A 13,894-nucleotide genomic window follows, 5' to 3' on the forward strand; every position below is an offset into this window, starting at 1 on the left:
AATCATCCATTGCACCACAGCCTCCGGCCCCTGTGGCCCCTCTAGTCACATCTGTCCACCCTTCCTTGCTAGTCACCTCTGTTTCTCTGTGAAGCTCCCTAGCTTGGATCTGGAGTGTCCTATTTCCTTGACTATATATCTATTGTAGTCACCTCTGTTTCTCTTTGAAGCTCCTTAGCTTGGATCTGGAGTGTCCTATTTCCTTGACTATATATCTATCGACAAAGTCTCTTTATTAGCCCAGGCTGGCCCAGAATTCTCAAGCCTCCCAAGTGCTGGGGTTACAGATGTGGGCCACCTGCCTGATCCTTCCTCCTTCTCAGTCATGGGGAAAATTCAGATCCAACTTGGTCCTTCCTTAGATAATAACTCCTTGACCACTCCCAACAAAATATCCTATCCACAGACCACCAGCCCAGCTTATACCTGGTTTGGTAATGTCCTACCTCTGTATCTGTACACCCAGCTGGGGACATTGTAAAGGCCTGGCCTCTTTGTTCTATTTTGTTTTCTTCACCCAATTTATTGCTATCTCCAAGCCTGTTTTGAGTTTGTTCTTTATTTGTTTTGTCTGGGGTCAGGGTCTGGCTGTATAAGCTGACCTCAAACTTAGGATCCCCTTCTTTGTTAGCAGAGGATCATAGTATCTGTTTTAGATTCTCTTTGGCTTTTGAATTCTTTATGACTGTGTTGATTGCAAGAAGTTTTCAGGCTAGGTGAGGCTGTGTCTCTTGTTCACGGTCATGTCTAGAGCCCGGCTCAGTGGCCAGCACGGCAGCAGCTGGCTAACAAACAAGGAATGAACAAATTTGTCTTCAATTCCAAAGTGCCTGGCTGGGGATGCAGAACGCAGTAGGTGTGCAGCTGAGCGGGTTGGCTGAACAAAGGGATGAGGAATAGGAGAAGTGAGCTGCTTTCTTGTAGCAGTGAGCAGAGAGACTGAGGGGGCAGGTTGGGTGTTTAGGAAAGCAGGAAGCCATGTGGAGACTTGGGCACCACAGTTTGCAGTGCGATGACTAGGGTGGGGTTTCCCCTAGTTAATGATGGTTTCCAAAGTTCATTATAACCGGGTGGTAGTGGTGGTGCACACCTTTAATCCCAGCGCTAGGGAGGCAGAGACAGGCAGATCTGTGTGAGGCCAGCCTGGACTATAGAGTGAGTTCCAGGACAACCAGGGCTACACAGAGAAACTCTTGTCTCAAACTAAACAAAACAAGGGGCTGGAGTGACAGCTCAGCAGTTAGGAACACTTGCTCCGTTTTCAGAGGACTTGGGTTTAGCTCTCAGCACCTACTTGGTGGCTCACTATCATCTATAATTCAAAGTCCAGGAGATCTGATGCCTTTTTCTCATCTCCAGGGGCACCAGGCATGCATGTGATGTAGATACATATATGCAGGCACAACATTCACACACATAAAAATTAAGTAAATAAATCTAAATTTGTGGCAGGCCAGGCTCTACAGTGAGCGACAACCCAAGCCTCTCCCTGACTCCTTTGCATCTTAGCCGCTTAGCTCTTGAAAGAGTGTTGAGGAACTTCACGGTACATCAGGGCATCGGGTGCCTCTTTGGGAAACAGAATAGAAGGAAGGAGAGCCTGGATGGGTCAGGGATGGAGAAAAAGGAAGTCTGTGTGATCAACACGCAGGTCTCCATCTGATTCAATCCATGCCCTGCTCCCACACCCCATTAAGCAGGGTACTCCTTGTGGAGAGGCTGGGCCTGAGTCCCCTCAACCCTGGAGCCTCCCTCTGGCTACATCAGGGAAAGCTCTATCTCTGGCTCAATTATCCAAGCAGGCCTGTGGATTCTGAGCTTGGCAAGAGGCTGACTCTTTCAGGAAAGTGTCTGCTCTCTGTCTGGGCTATTTTACTTCTAGGGCGCACTCATACAAGCTGAGATGATAGCTGGCAGGTCCAGAACCAGAGGTGACACAGCAGAGCAAATGTCAGCTCCCCCACCTCCTGTCCTGATCCTTTCCCTCCTTTGCCAGGCTCTCAGAGAAGCCCTTTCCCTTCTCCTAGCCACTGGGTGGCGGCGCTGCCCGGCTCACGATGCTGGTACTGGGAGGCTGCCTCTACTGACAGCATCCACACTTGCAGGATTTCCTGGGTGCTGATCTCTAAGCAAACGCTTCGGCTCTGTTTGCTTCATAAGCATTACGACAAGCCCACAAGGTGAGAGTGACGGGTCTTCATTTGTTTCTGAGGCTACTGAGCCTCAACAAAAGGTCAATTACTTACCCAGGTCACACAGCTTGGATGGGCAGCATATCCCGAGTCTCTGTGTCTGGACTGTGAGCTCAGGGTCCATGGAGGCAAAGTGGTGGCTGCAGTCACTGTGTTCCACCTCCAGGGGGCACCCCCGGCCCACAGCACTGCCCAGCACTCTAACAGCTGTTGCCAACTTGCCCTTAGAAAAGGCTTTATCTAACCCCCTTTCTTTCATCCTGTACAAACCCTACCATATAATTAGACTTCTCAAAATATGCTCTTCGAGTGGGAGTGAGGCAATAGGGCTACAAGCGTCTCCCATTTCACGAGCTGTCTCTATGGAATTAATTTCCTGGAGCAAAGAGTCACGAGCCACCCCTGCTCCAGCTGGACCTGCAATTCACACAGCTTAGGTCAGCTCAGCTGCTGGGACTTAGCAAGTGGCCCAGGGACTTCTGGGGGGACTGTCCCCCCACCAAGCACCAAGTACACACAAACATTTAGAACCCATCCACTCTGTGCCTTCCCGCCCCTCCCACCTGCCTGCAACCTCCCAGCCCCTCCCACCTCTCCAGCCCCTCCCACCTGCCTGCCGCCTCTGCAGCCCCTCCCACCTGCCTGCCGCTGCTCCAGTATACTCTCCGATCAGCAGTTTATTTGATCTTCCAGATAAACGCAAACTTTCACACTGCGCTGCATCCACCTCCTTCCGTTTGAACCTGAAGTTTCAAAGGGTCTTAAAAATCAGAGACCGAGCCCTGCAAGTGAAATGTAAACATGAAGGATGGTGAGCCACGCATGGTGGCTGGATGTCAGAAGCAGAACAAGCCCATGAGAGTGTCAAGGGCAAATCTGCCTTTTAGGGAGACTAGGAGTGTAGGTCTGGGAGCTCAAGCTGTTCCACCGACCACCAACTCTGTGCCCTCGAGTAAGCCGCTAAATCTCTCTGTGCATTAGTGAAATGAATGGTGATGATCAGTCCCCAGCCAAGGAGGAGGATTGGACTCCTAAAGGAATTCTCGATTTGCACTGGTGGCTGGGAAAGCCAGCTGAGCGGAGGAAAGAAAAGAGAGCTACGTATCATTAGGAGAAGTGGATGATGCTGGGGCGGGGGGGAGATTTGAATGGAAAAAATACGCTGTGGAATTCAGCCAGTTATAGCAATCATTAAAAAGTACATATAACAGTAGGGGGGGCGGGGGGCGGTGATCAGTGGGCAGGGTATGTAAGCATAAGGACTTGAGTTCTGATACCCAGTACTCACAGAAGCAGGGACTGGTTGTGCCCACTCACCTGTAATCCTAGCACTGGGGAGGACTGAGGCCGGCAGACCTTGGGGTGCTGGGAAGACAGTCCAGCAGAAGCAGCCCCTCCCGGGTCAGTGAGAGACTGTCTCAAAAGTAAATTGGAAGATCAACAAGATGGTTCAGAGTATAAAGGTGCTTGGTGCCAAGTCTGAAGACCTGAGTTCCAACGGAGGTTGTCCTCTGACCCTCGCAACCACACACCTACACACACAAAAGGAATAAATAAATGCAATTAAAAAAGGTCAGAGGCAGGCGGATCTCTGTGAGTTCGAGACCAGCCTGGTCTACAGAGCTAGTTCCAGGACAGGCTCCAAAGCCACAGAGAAACCCTGTCTTGAAAAAAACCAAAAAAAAAAAAAAAAAAAAGTCAAGAACTGACTGAGGAAGACCTGACATCAACCTCTGACCTGCAACACACACACATGGGTAAGGACACCGGCACAAAACGCCGTACAAACCCGAAACACACATCATTCAGTTCCTGATGTGTAAGGAAATCCAAGCAATATAGACAAAGTTTAAATCCCCTTGGTCACATTTCTTTTTCCAGAGGTGGCTGCTGTCACCAGTGCACAATGCAAATGTATGCTTCCACAGAAGCCATGGCAGTTTGCACACTGGGTAGCCTGTCACCTTTCTGTTCCTTGCTGGGCCTTGGGGCTTTGTCATGTTTGACCCTCAGCACGTGGTGGCACATGCTTAGAATCCTAGCACTCTGGGGAGGCAGAAACGGGTAGATCCCTGGGGCTGATTGGCCAGCTAGCCTAGCCTACTTGATCTCAGGTCCTGGTGAGAGACCCTGCTTCATTCAAAAAGCTGGTGGGCACTTGCTAGGAAGCAACACTGAGGTTGACCTCTCACCTTTATGTGCACACGTGCACAGGCACCTGCACATACAGGAGTACATACATACATGCATACATATGTTTATATGTATGCATGTATGTATGTATTGAGACGTTGAGGGAGGAGGACTGAAAGTTTGAGGCCAGCCTGGGCTACATAGTGAGACCCTGACTCAAGAAGAAAACGTGTTTAAGAAGTGTTTGGGGTTGGGGATGTGACTCGCATGCATGAAGTCTGGGGTTCAGGTCTCAGCATTGCATAAGCTGGGCATGGTGGTACATGTCTGTAATTTCAGTTCCTGAGAGCTGGAGGCGGGAGGATCAGAAGTTCAAGATCATTCTTGGCTGCATAGGGAGCTTAAGGCTAGTCTGGGTTAGAGACCCTATCTTAGAAGCAAAAGATAGGAAAAGAAAAAGAAGAAAAAAGGGGAAGTTAGTTGGAGGGGGTGTCACTTAGTGGTAGAGTAGAGCCCTTGCCTAGAATGTTGAAACCTAAATTTCGATCTCCAATACCAAAAAGGAAAAGAAGACAATAAAGCATATTTCTCACTTAGAACTCCTCCCACTTTAGAGAGTTCTTTTTCACTTTCCCTGATAAATCTGTGCTTGGTCTGTAGAAATAAATTATATATATATATATAATTATATATATATATATGCAGAAAATAAGTGATGAAAACCAGCCTGCCTGCATATTAGGGTTAAAAACCATCTTATGGTAAAGACAAACTAGGTTCATTCCTGTTTGTGATTGAACCTCTGTCTCTCAAGGACTGGGCTGTGCCTCACCTGTAACCTTAACTACGAAAGGTACTGGGCTGCCTGTTCCAGGAAGTGGCTATGCCTATGTTTCAAAAAGCTGTAATGACCATCTTGCAAAACTACCTGTGTTCAAAAGGTTTTCATGACTACTCTCTGTCGTGACTACCTTTTTAGGATCACCTTGTTACGACCTCCTTGCAGTCATGTCTTTGTTTCAGAGGTTGTTGTGATCAGTTTATTATGCTATGTCCTGCTCCTGTAACCCAGCCTATTTCCCCCATTTGGAAATCCTTACTCCTGAGCTATAAAAACTCCATCTTCCTCATGTCCAGTGACGACCTCTTGAACCCCACCTTAGAGGGAAACAGCCCATGTATACACATTTTTTAAAAAAGCTTGCTTCAATTAATTGCTTGCTCCAGCTAATTTGGCCATGATTAGTTAGGTCAGTGGTCTTTCTCCTTGCATCTTTGAGATAAACTCTAGAAAGGGAAGAAACTGACCTTCCCTCTTCTGTGGGCATCTGAACAGATGATTCAGTTTCGTTCCGATGTATTTTGTGAGCACAGACCAAATGCCCGGAATAGCCACCCATAGGAAACAGAAAGGCAAAGACATCCAATCCACTTTCCCTGAGCAGTAGCTTGTGGAAGGGGTGGGTCTTGACGTGTGGGCCTGAGACTGTTGAGAATCTCTTGGGTCTCGACCAGGGTTGTAATAAAAATGGCCTTGGGGCCGGAGAGAGGGCTGCTCTTCCAGAAGACCTGGGTTAGATTCCCAGCACCCAACATGGCAGCTCACCACTGTAACTCAGTTCCAGGGGACCAGCTCCCTCTTCTTGCCTCTGCAGGCACCACGCGTGCATGTGGTGCACAGACATACATGCAGACAAAACACCCATGCAAACGGTGATGAGAAAGAAGACTGAGAACAAGTGCCTCCTCTTCCCTGCAAGACAACCTTTGACGTTAAAATACAGAATCAAGTTATTCTGGGCATACGAGGAGAAAGAGGGCAGAGGTGAGGGTCATGATTGTCTTTCCACAAGATGGTGGGAGTTCCATCCTGATAGAGGGTACCAGGGACATAACTGACGCACACATCCCTCCTCAGCCTTTCTGAGAGAGAAGCTGGCCCTGCTGACACGGTGATAGCCAGGGTTTAGGGCAAGAAGACTTTCTGGAAGGAAAAGGGCTGATGTTCATTCTGCGCATCTCTTTTCTGTGTTACAGCCATGGACTCTAGGGATTTGATAAAAGTACATTTTTCCATAATTAGGGCTAAACCTGGCAGAGAAGATTCTAGAAACATGCCTTCCAATATAGACACTTGTAGCCAGTGAGCACTTAAGTGTGGGGACTTTGTTCATTGATGCATTATTTATTTATTTATTTTTATTCAAGATAGGGGCTTGCTGGTTAGCCCTGGTTGGTCTGGAACTAATTTGCGACACAGACCAGGCTGGCCTTGAACTCACAAGATCTGCCTGCCTCTGCCTCCCAAGTGCTGGGATTAAAGGCATGTACCACCACTACCCAGCCAAATCTTTATTATTATTACTGTGTATGTTAGACTCAGGTGCCACAGCATGCATGTGGAGGTCAGAGGACAGTTTTGTATACTAAATTCCGTCCTTCCATCTTTATGGTAGTTTCAGAGACAAAATTCAGGTTGCCAGGCTTGCAGTAAGCACCTTTACTTGGTGAGTTATCTCACGGGTCTCACTTTGCTCTTTTTAAACATGAATGTATTATTGTACATTATATTATAATTTATTTGCACATACACATGTGCATGTAGGTGCCTATAGAGGCCAAAAGTGGTAGTAAGCCACCTTATGTGGGTGCTAAGAATTGAACCCGGGTCTTCTGGAAGAGTAGCAAGTGATTTTTAACTACTGAGCCATCTTTCCAGCCATCCCCCTCCCCCACTCTGTTCTTAATGCCGCAGACACAACCTTTTTCAGATATTTCTGTGGGCTGCTGGTGGCTTTGCTCATCAAGTACCAAAGGTATCAGAGTTAGTGCCCTGTGGGTCAGATGCAGAGGGACTTGGGCTCCATGGAGATCAGCTTCTAGGGGCCATGGGCACACTAGAGCTCACAGCGTGGGGGGGGGGGGGATACTGGGATGAACTAGCCCCTGAAATTACATCCTTGCTGGCTTCTTCCCTTCCAATGCTCTGTTTCCCCAGTTCCTGGACCCGTTTCTCCCAGAGACATCTTCCTATCAAACTGTTGGCTCCCAAATGCTCATCTTATATCTGCATCTTTAAACTCGCCTTTAAAACATGATGATAGCACTGTGGATATTGGTCATGACCTTGAGTAGTGGCCCTGTGACTCACAGACCTGGACAGTAGGAGTTTTATGACCGTGAGGGGAGGCCTGTGATTCGGCTCACTTGTGACCGTGCCTAGGAAGTCGAAAAGCACACCACACCCAGAGTCGTGGATGGATCATTTTGTTGCTCTTTATTTTGGCTCCTTCCCAAATACTTTGCAGCCTCCATCTTGGCTTCTTTTCCAAGAAGTTGAAACTGCCTAGTTCTTGCCATCTTCATGCCATCCCTCTGCCCCCCACAGAATATTTCAAAATCAACCCTGAAACAGGAACTGGTACAGCCCAGAGGCATCTAGGCCTATGTTAAAGTGGGGGTGGGGAAGAGCAAGGGGTCCACAGGGGAGCATCACACTGGGGGGGTCACACTGGGGGGAGTCACACTGAGGGGGGAGTCACACTGGGTGGGTAAGTGTCATAGGACAGGCAGTGTCTCAGTCCAGGAGTTCCAGAAAGTTCTGAAACAGCCATGGCTGCCAGGGAGAATCATAGCACAATCTACAAAGACAAGCGGCCTCCACGAGGGAGGCACTCACTTCCCCTTACCATAGATAAAAATAAAAGCCACAAAGCCCTCTAACTGAACACCACACATGACAAACTCCACTTGCCCAGATCAGCTCCCTCAGAAGGGCATGTGTTTCAAAGGCAGGGACCACTGACCCCAGCTTTGGCGGCTGTGGGGCCTGACCTGACATGGTGCTGTAGGCCCAGCTGGACGGAAAGGGGGCTCTGTTTACAGAAGACACCCTTATTTCTTCAAGGCAGTGACTGGTGTCCTGGGTGCTTCTTCAGTACATGGGGAAGTGTTTCTAAAGAGCACACCACAGCAAAGGTGTATTTTGTTTGAAGGGGACACACCAAGTCTATAGCTAGTTTGTGCTGTCGGAGCCCAAGTCTGTGCCTGTTGCTCAGTAGCATGCAACCCATGTTGGTTGCATAGCTGAGGAAGTAATCCAAGGTAAAAATCCTGTTCCCCTAAAAATGCAAGACGGTAACCCTTTCTTCGGTTATAACATGGGGCTGTTTAACCCTTCAAAGTAGAACTAATATTTCTTATATTCCTGGCCCTAAAGGACCTTCTTTATTTAAATAATTTATTTTTCATTTTTAAATATTATTTATTTTACTCATATGTGTGTGTGCCTGAGTGTGCAGAAGTACATGGAGGTCAGAAGAGAGCATTAGATCCCCTGGAACCAGAGTTAAGAGGTGGTTGAGAGGCACCATTGTGGGTGCTGAGAACTGAACCCAGGTCCTCTGCAAGAGCAGCCAGTGCTCTTAACCACTGGGCCCTCTCTCCAGACCCTACAAATCTTATTTTTATGTATGTATATGAGTTTGTGCACAGGTGTGCAGTGCCCCTCAGGGGCCAGAAAGGCTACTGTGTCCATTGGATCTGGAGTTACAGACAGTTATGTGTTCTGGGAACCGAACTTGGGTCCTTTCCAAGAGCAGCAAGCACTCTTGATTGTGGGCCTCTCCAGCTCCTGGGGCTTTTCTAACTGAAGCAGAGGGGATACATTTGCCTGTGTCTGGATGGAAGGACTTTGGAAAGTGTGCTGGAGAATTCTACCTCCAGAGCAGTAGCTGGCCGAGAACCCATGGCTGAGGCTGGAGCCTGACCAGCATCCTTAGACATTGAGGCCAACCTTCGAGAGGAGGGATAGGTCATTTCTTAAGCTCCAGGGAGGCCTACATCTGGCTGGTGGTGAAGAAACTATGTAGCTGTCTGGAGGGGACAGGGTCCAGAATAGGCAGAATGGTGGGAAGAGGGGCCCATGGACTGGTCAGAGAATTGAGGACCAGGCAAGAGAAACAGGGGAGAGCATCTTTACATACTGAACTTTGGACCACGGATGCTAGTCTGGGGAGGGCAGCCTGCATCCACAGTGAGTGAAGAACTCTCTTCGGCTAAGACTTATTTCCAGAAGATTCTAAGCAGAATGGTTGGACCCTCAGGCGGCGGGGGACTCTGCGTGTGCAGGAAGATGGTGAGGAATGAGTGGTTGGAGGGAGCCACCACGAAGCCCCGAGGGAGGCGAACGTGAAGTGAGGGTGCCATTCAAGGTATACCAGGACCCTGGTCCCGTCCTTGGGGTCTACCTTGAACAGAAGAGCAGGTGCTGGGAAAGCCAATCACCCCAGGGTCTCCTTTCTCTCTCCCTTCATTCTCATCTAGAGTAGAGGCTGAGGATTCTTGAGGAACGGTCTGGCTACACGATTTGCTGAAATCTGGTTTTCCCTGCCAGAGCTCTGCACACCAGCCATGTGTCCAGCAATTTTCAGGGGGGATGGTTGGGCTTACTGGGGGGAAACTCCAGTGGACACCGAGGCCCTTTCCAGGGACAGCAAGGCACAAGTACCCCCAATCCCACCCACTTCTTGAAAGGGAAGGACTTGGGGGCACAGGAAGGACCTGGTGATTACAGGGGAGGAGGGTAGGCCAGGGCCCCTGCCAGTCAGGGCACCATGTGCCACCACTTAAAGGTGAAGGGCTTCCTGCGGACGTTGGTGCCACAGTGCACCTCCCCCAGGAACTTGTGGTAGGCAGAGATGTCATCAATGAAAGTGCAGGCAAGGCCCAGGGGCTCCAGCAAACTTCGAACATGTGTCTCCAAGCAGCACTCCTCCTCCACCTGGGGCCCGAAAGGTTTGGGGATGCCCAGTTCCTTGTCCAGCACGATCATGTTTACCTGGGAGGGAGGGAGTGTTTAGGGAGCAGCCGCTGTTTGCCTGCAGGGGTCAAGACCCCAGATCCCTGTTACTGACCTACATAGGAGGTGTTATCAGGATCCTCCTTTAGAAGTGGGAAACTGAGGCCCAGATTGAGCTAAACCTTGTTTGTGCTGTGACCTTCTGCAAAGAACTTGCCTATCTGTTAAAGGGTCTGGGGACACTTAGTGAGAAAGCAAGGTTAAGCCTACCATCCCTAGCAGAGAAGGGAGGGCCTCAGAGAGGACAAGTGGCAGAGGTGGGATCACACAGCAACTCAACTGGGCCTTTCTGGACCGGCTGTGCCCGGCTGGGCTGGGCATAGCATGAGGGGCTGGGGCCGGAGGGTCTCACCATGTTAGGGAAGAAAGCTCTGGCCTGGCGGTCTTCATCCATCTTGAACAGAGCAGGCAGGTCAATGATGTCCCTCTCAGTCAGTGCCAGCTCCTTCTTGAGGATGTCACGGTTCCAATCCAGGCAGCGCTGGGGGAGAGGGAAGGAGGGGGCACACACCTGTCACTCTGCCTGCATTCCAGAGAGACTCCAGCTTAGCTGGTGTCCCCGTTACCTCTCCGGAGTCTCTCTAGCAGAGTGAAGGGACAGTAGTTTTTGTTTATTTTTGTCTGTTGTTGTTGTTGGTGTGTGTGTGTGTTGTTGTTGTTGTTGTTGTTGTTGTTGGTGGTGTGTGTGTGTGTGTGTGTGTGTGTGTGTGTATGTGAATGATATGGTCTCTCTGTGTAGCCCGACTGGGCTATCCTAAAACTCTCTTTGTAGATCAGGCTGCCCTTGAACTTACAGAGACCCGACTGCCTCTTCTGGCACATGCATTATAGGCGTGCACCATTATGCCGGCCCCAATGGTTCATTTTCAAAAATGACTTTTGATGCCCAGCTACCAATGAACAGAAAATACTAGAGAATCCTGCTAATGCCTGCTAACCTAGATATCCCCCAAAGGCTCTATTAGCCTAGACCCCCACAACTTAAACTTTACAGTAGAAAATTGTTAGTACCCGAGCTTGCCTAATAACCGGCAGACATGACAGTCATGCACCTGACAAACCATAAAATAAACAGAGACTGAAGTCAGCCCAGTCCTTGCTGAAAACACAAACTTAAGTGGCAGAGACTCAGGTGGCCCCATAAGGTTGTGCCCCCTGATTACCCAGCTAATGAGGAAAGTGTGTGTGGGGGTGGTGCTGGCCTCAGGGTTTAAATACTTTCTCTGCTGTCAATCCTGCACCTGCCGCCTGGGCTTCTGGCCTTGGCAAAGCTGTGAGCTAAACTGCCTGGCTTCTGCTAGCCTGCGGTCCAGGGCTCTTGTTACAGAGTGTGGGGCTGTGTGTGTCTCTGTTTCTCACAGGGGTCACTGTGGGGTGTGTGTCTCTGTTTCTCACAGGGGTCACAGAGGGACAATCAGAGGTCGGGACCCAAGTAGCTGGGGAGGCGTTGGCTCGACTTCAGCGGGTCCTGTGTAGCTCCCCTGGGACTCCGCTGCCCTGCCACGCGTCCTCAGAGCGTGGCTGGGCTGTACCAGATTCTCTGACCTTCAGGGCCCTTGCCACTTCCTCTCACCCTAGCAATAAGGTCAGGGTGAACAGTGACTCAGGACTAAGCAAACGGGTGCTCGGAAACTCCCCGTCCACAGGGATCAGTTCAGGTTGACCCACGTCAGACTGAGCTTGAAAGACCCCCACTCACTAAGCAGCAGTAATGCCATTTTGCAAGGCTTAAACTTTGGAGCAACGCAAGTAATTAGAGCAGGGAAGTTCGACTTGAAAGCAAGGGTGGAAAAGCCAGGCAAGATATCCGCGGTCAGCCGGTCAGCCATCTGGCCCCAAGCGATAAGGAACCCGCAGCTGGCCTGCTCTAATGAGAACATCCCGGTTGCTTAGGGAAACAGGATGCCTATAGTCAGTATACGTGCCCAATTTAGAATATCAGTAATTCACAGAAGAGACAACTCCCCCTATGAAAGATCCCAGCTTATCTGCTGTAACGTCATTTCACAAAGCTTTTGACGTACGACTATAAGTGCAGAGTAAGGTCAGGGTCCCTGGCTGCAAAACAGGATCTTTATATCCATAGATTAGGACAGGACATCAATTAACAGGATGTCTGTTCCCATACATCTGTGCTGGGAAAGGAAAAACCCCCTGTGCCCCTGGCCCCATTCCAACTGACCACTAACGATGCATTTGCTTCTGTAATCTGCTTCTGCTGCCCTCTTTCCTATAAAAAGACCTTCCCCCAGTCTGCAGGCGCGCTTGTCTTCCGAAAGACTAAGTCGCCCCAGGTACCTGTGTACTTAAGTACTTAATAAAGCCTCTTGCTATTTGCATCCGAAGAGTGACTCGCTGCTCCTTGGGAGGGTCTCCTCAGCCTGAAAGACTGCCCAGCACTGGGGTCTTTCATTTGGAGGTTCCACCGAGATCTGGAGACCCCTGCCCAGGGATCACCGACCCACCACCGGGAGGTAAGCTGGCCAGCGATTGTTTTCCGTGAATGTCTGTGCTTCGGTGTTTCTGTGTTTGCGCTTGCGACTGACTCTGTACTAGTTGGCTGACTAGATCTGTATCGGGCGGACCGCGGAGGAGCCGACGGGCTCTCACTCCCGACCGTAGCCCTGGGAGACGTCTCAGAGGCATCTGGGGGCCGGATGTGGTGCCTGGCCCATCGGTAACTCTGTGAATCCTTACCGAATAGGATTGTTCGGGGCACCCCCACAGTCCTAAGGGTACGTGATTCTTCTGGGAGACGAGGAATCCGGATCCTCAGAGTCTCCGTCTGAAATTTTGCTTTCGGCATTATGCCGAAACCGCGCCAGCGCATCTGTATTGTCTGTGTATTTTTGTGCTTAATATGTTCTTTGTTTTGTATATCTGTTTGTACTCGAGTCTAAATCTGGTACCATGGGGCAGTAAATAACCATCTCTTTGACCCTAACTCTAGGAAAATCCAAAAGAAATGCAGACAGTCTGCCCTTCCTTTACTTCTCTAGGCTCTGCTGCTGAACTGCCCTGCTTGCTGTCGCGAGGGGGGAGGGAACAGGACTGTGATCTCCTGAGGCACAGCCTGGAGCCAGGCCTAGGCGGGGCAACTGGCTCCAGCTCTGAGCAAACCTCTCAGCAGGACGCAGGGCGGGGCATGGCAGCAACCCTGGCCCGAGCCAGAGAAGGGGGCAGCCGTGGCCCCCCTGAAATCCCTGTGCTGAAAATGACGTCCTCCCTTGCTGACCTGAAGTCCACCAGCACCGCACGGGAGGACTGGGGGAGGAGGGCTGCCTTAGACAGTCCAAGGTGTTCCCTCCCCCTACAGCCAATGCAAAGGCCTTCCCAGCTGCTACTGGCAGTGTGAGGGCTAAGAGGAACTGAGTGGACCAATCCTGACCTCACAAGTTCCCTGGAGGGAATGCCTCCTGGGGCCTCTGGAATCCCATTCAGAGAAAAGCTGCTAGATTGCTGTGAGTATAGAGATGGGATGTGGGAAGCTTGTGCTATACAACTAGGAGCTCACTGTGGACAGAGCTGAGGCTGAAGCCAGGTCCTGGGAGGATCCCCAGTGGGGTTCCCTGTGGAGAAGGCTTGTTTTCCTTAGAAAATAAGGTGCTAGAGACTGAATGGCAGCCCCCCATCTGCAAATGCCATGTAAAACCTTGTACTAAAGATCTGTGGCCCTTGCCCAGGGGAAATAGCTGGTGCTAGCGCCAGG

The 13,894-nt window shown here is 50.1% G+C and overlaps 1 protein-coding gene across 1 annotated transcript in view; it reads right to left on the reverse strand.

The window, feature by feature from the left end:
- Positions 1–7,586: 7,586 nt before the first annotated feature.
- The window catches only part of Padi2 (peptidyl arginine deiminase 2), a 49,186-nt gene continuing 42,878 nt past the window's right edge, over positions 7,587–13,894 (reverse strand). Inside the window, exons 15-16 of the mRNA XM_041652864.1 lie at positions 10,538–10,666; positions 7,587–10,164 (exon numbers count right to left, since the gene is read on the reverse strand). Coding sequence (XP_041508798.1) covers positions 9,931–10,164; positions 10,538–10,666 — 363 coding nt within the window. The 3' untranslated portion in view covers positions 7,587–9,930. The remainder of the gene's footprint in view (positions 10,165–10,537; positions 10,667–13,894) is intronic.

Source organism: Microtus oregoni, unplaced genomic scaffold, assembly GCF_018167655.1.
Source record: "Microtus oregoni isolate MIOR12 unplaced genomic scaffold, Mior012 000005F_ref0000423, whole genome shotgun sequence".
NCBI classification, from domain to species: domain Eukaryota; kingdom Metazoa; phylum Chordata; class Mammalia; order Rodentia; family Cricetidae; genus Microtus; species Microtus oregoni.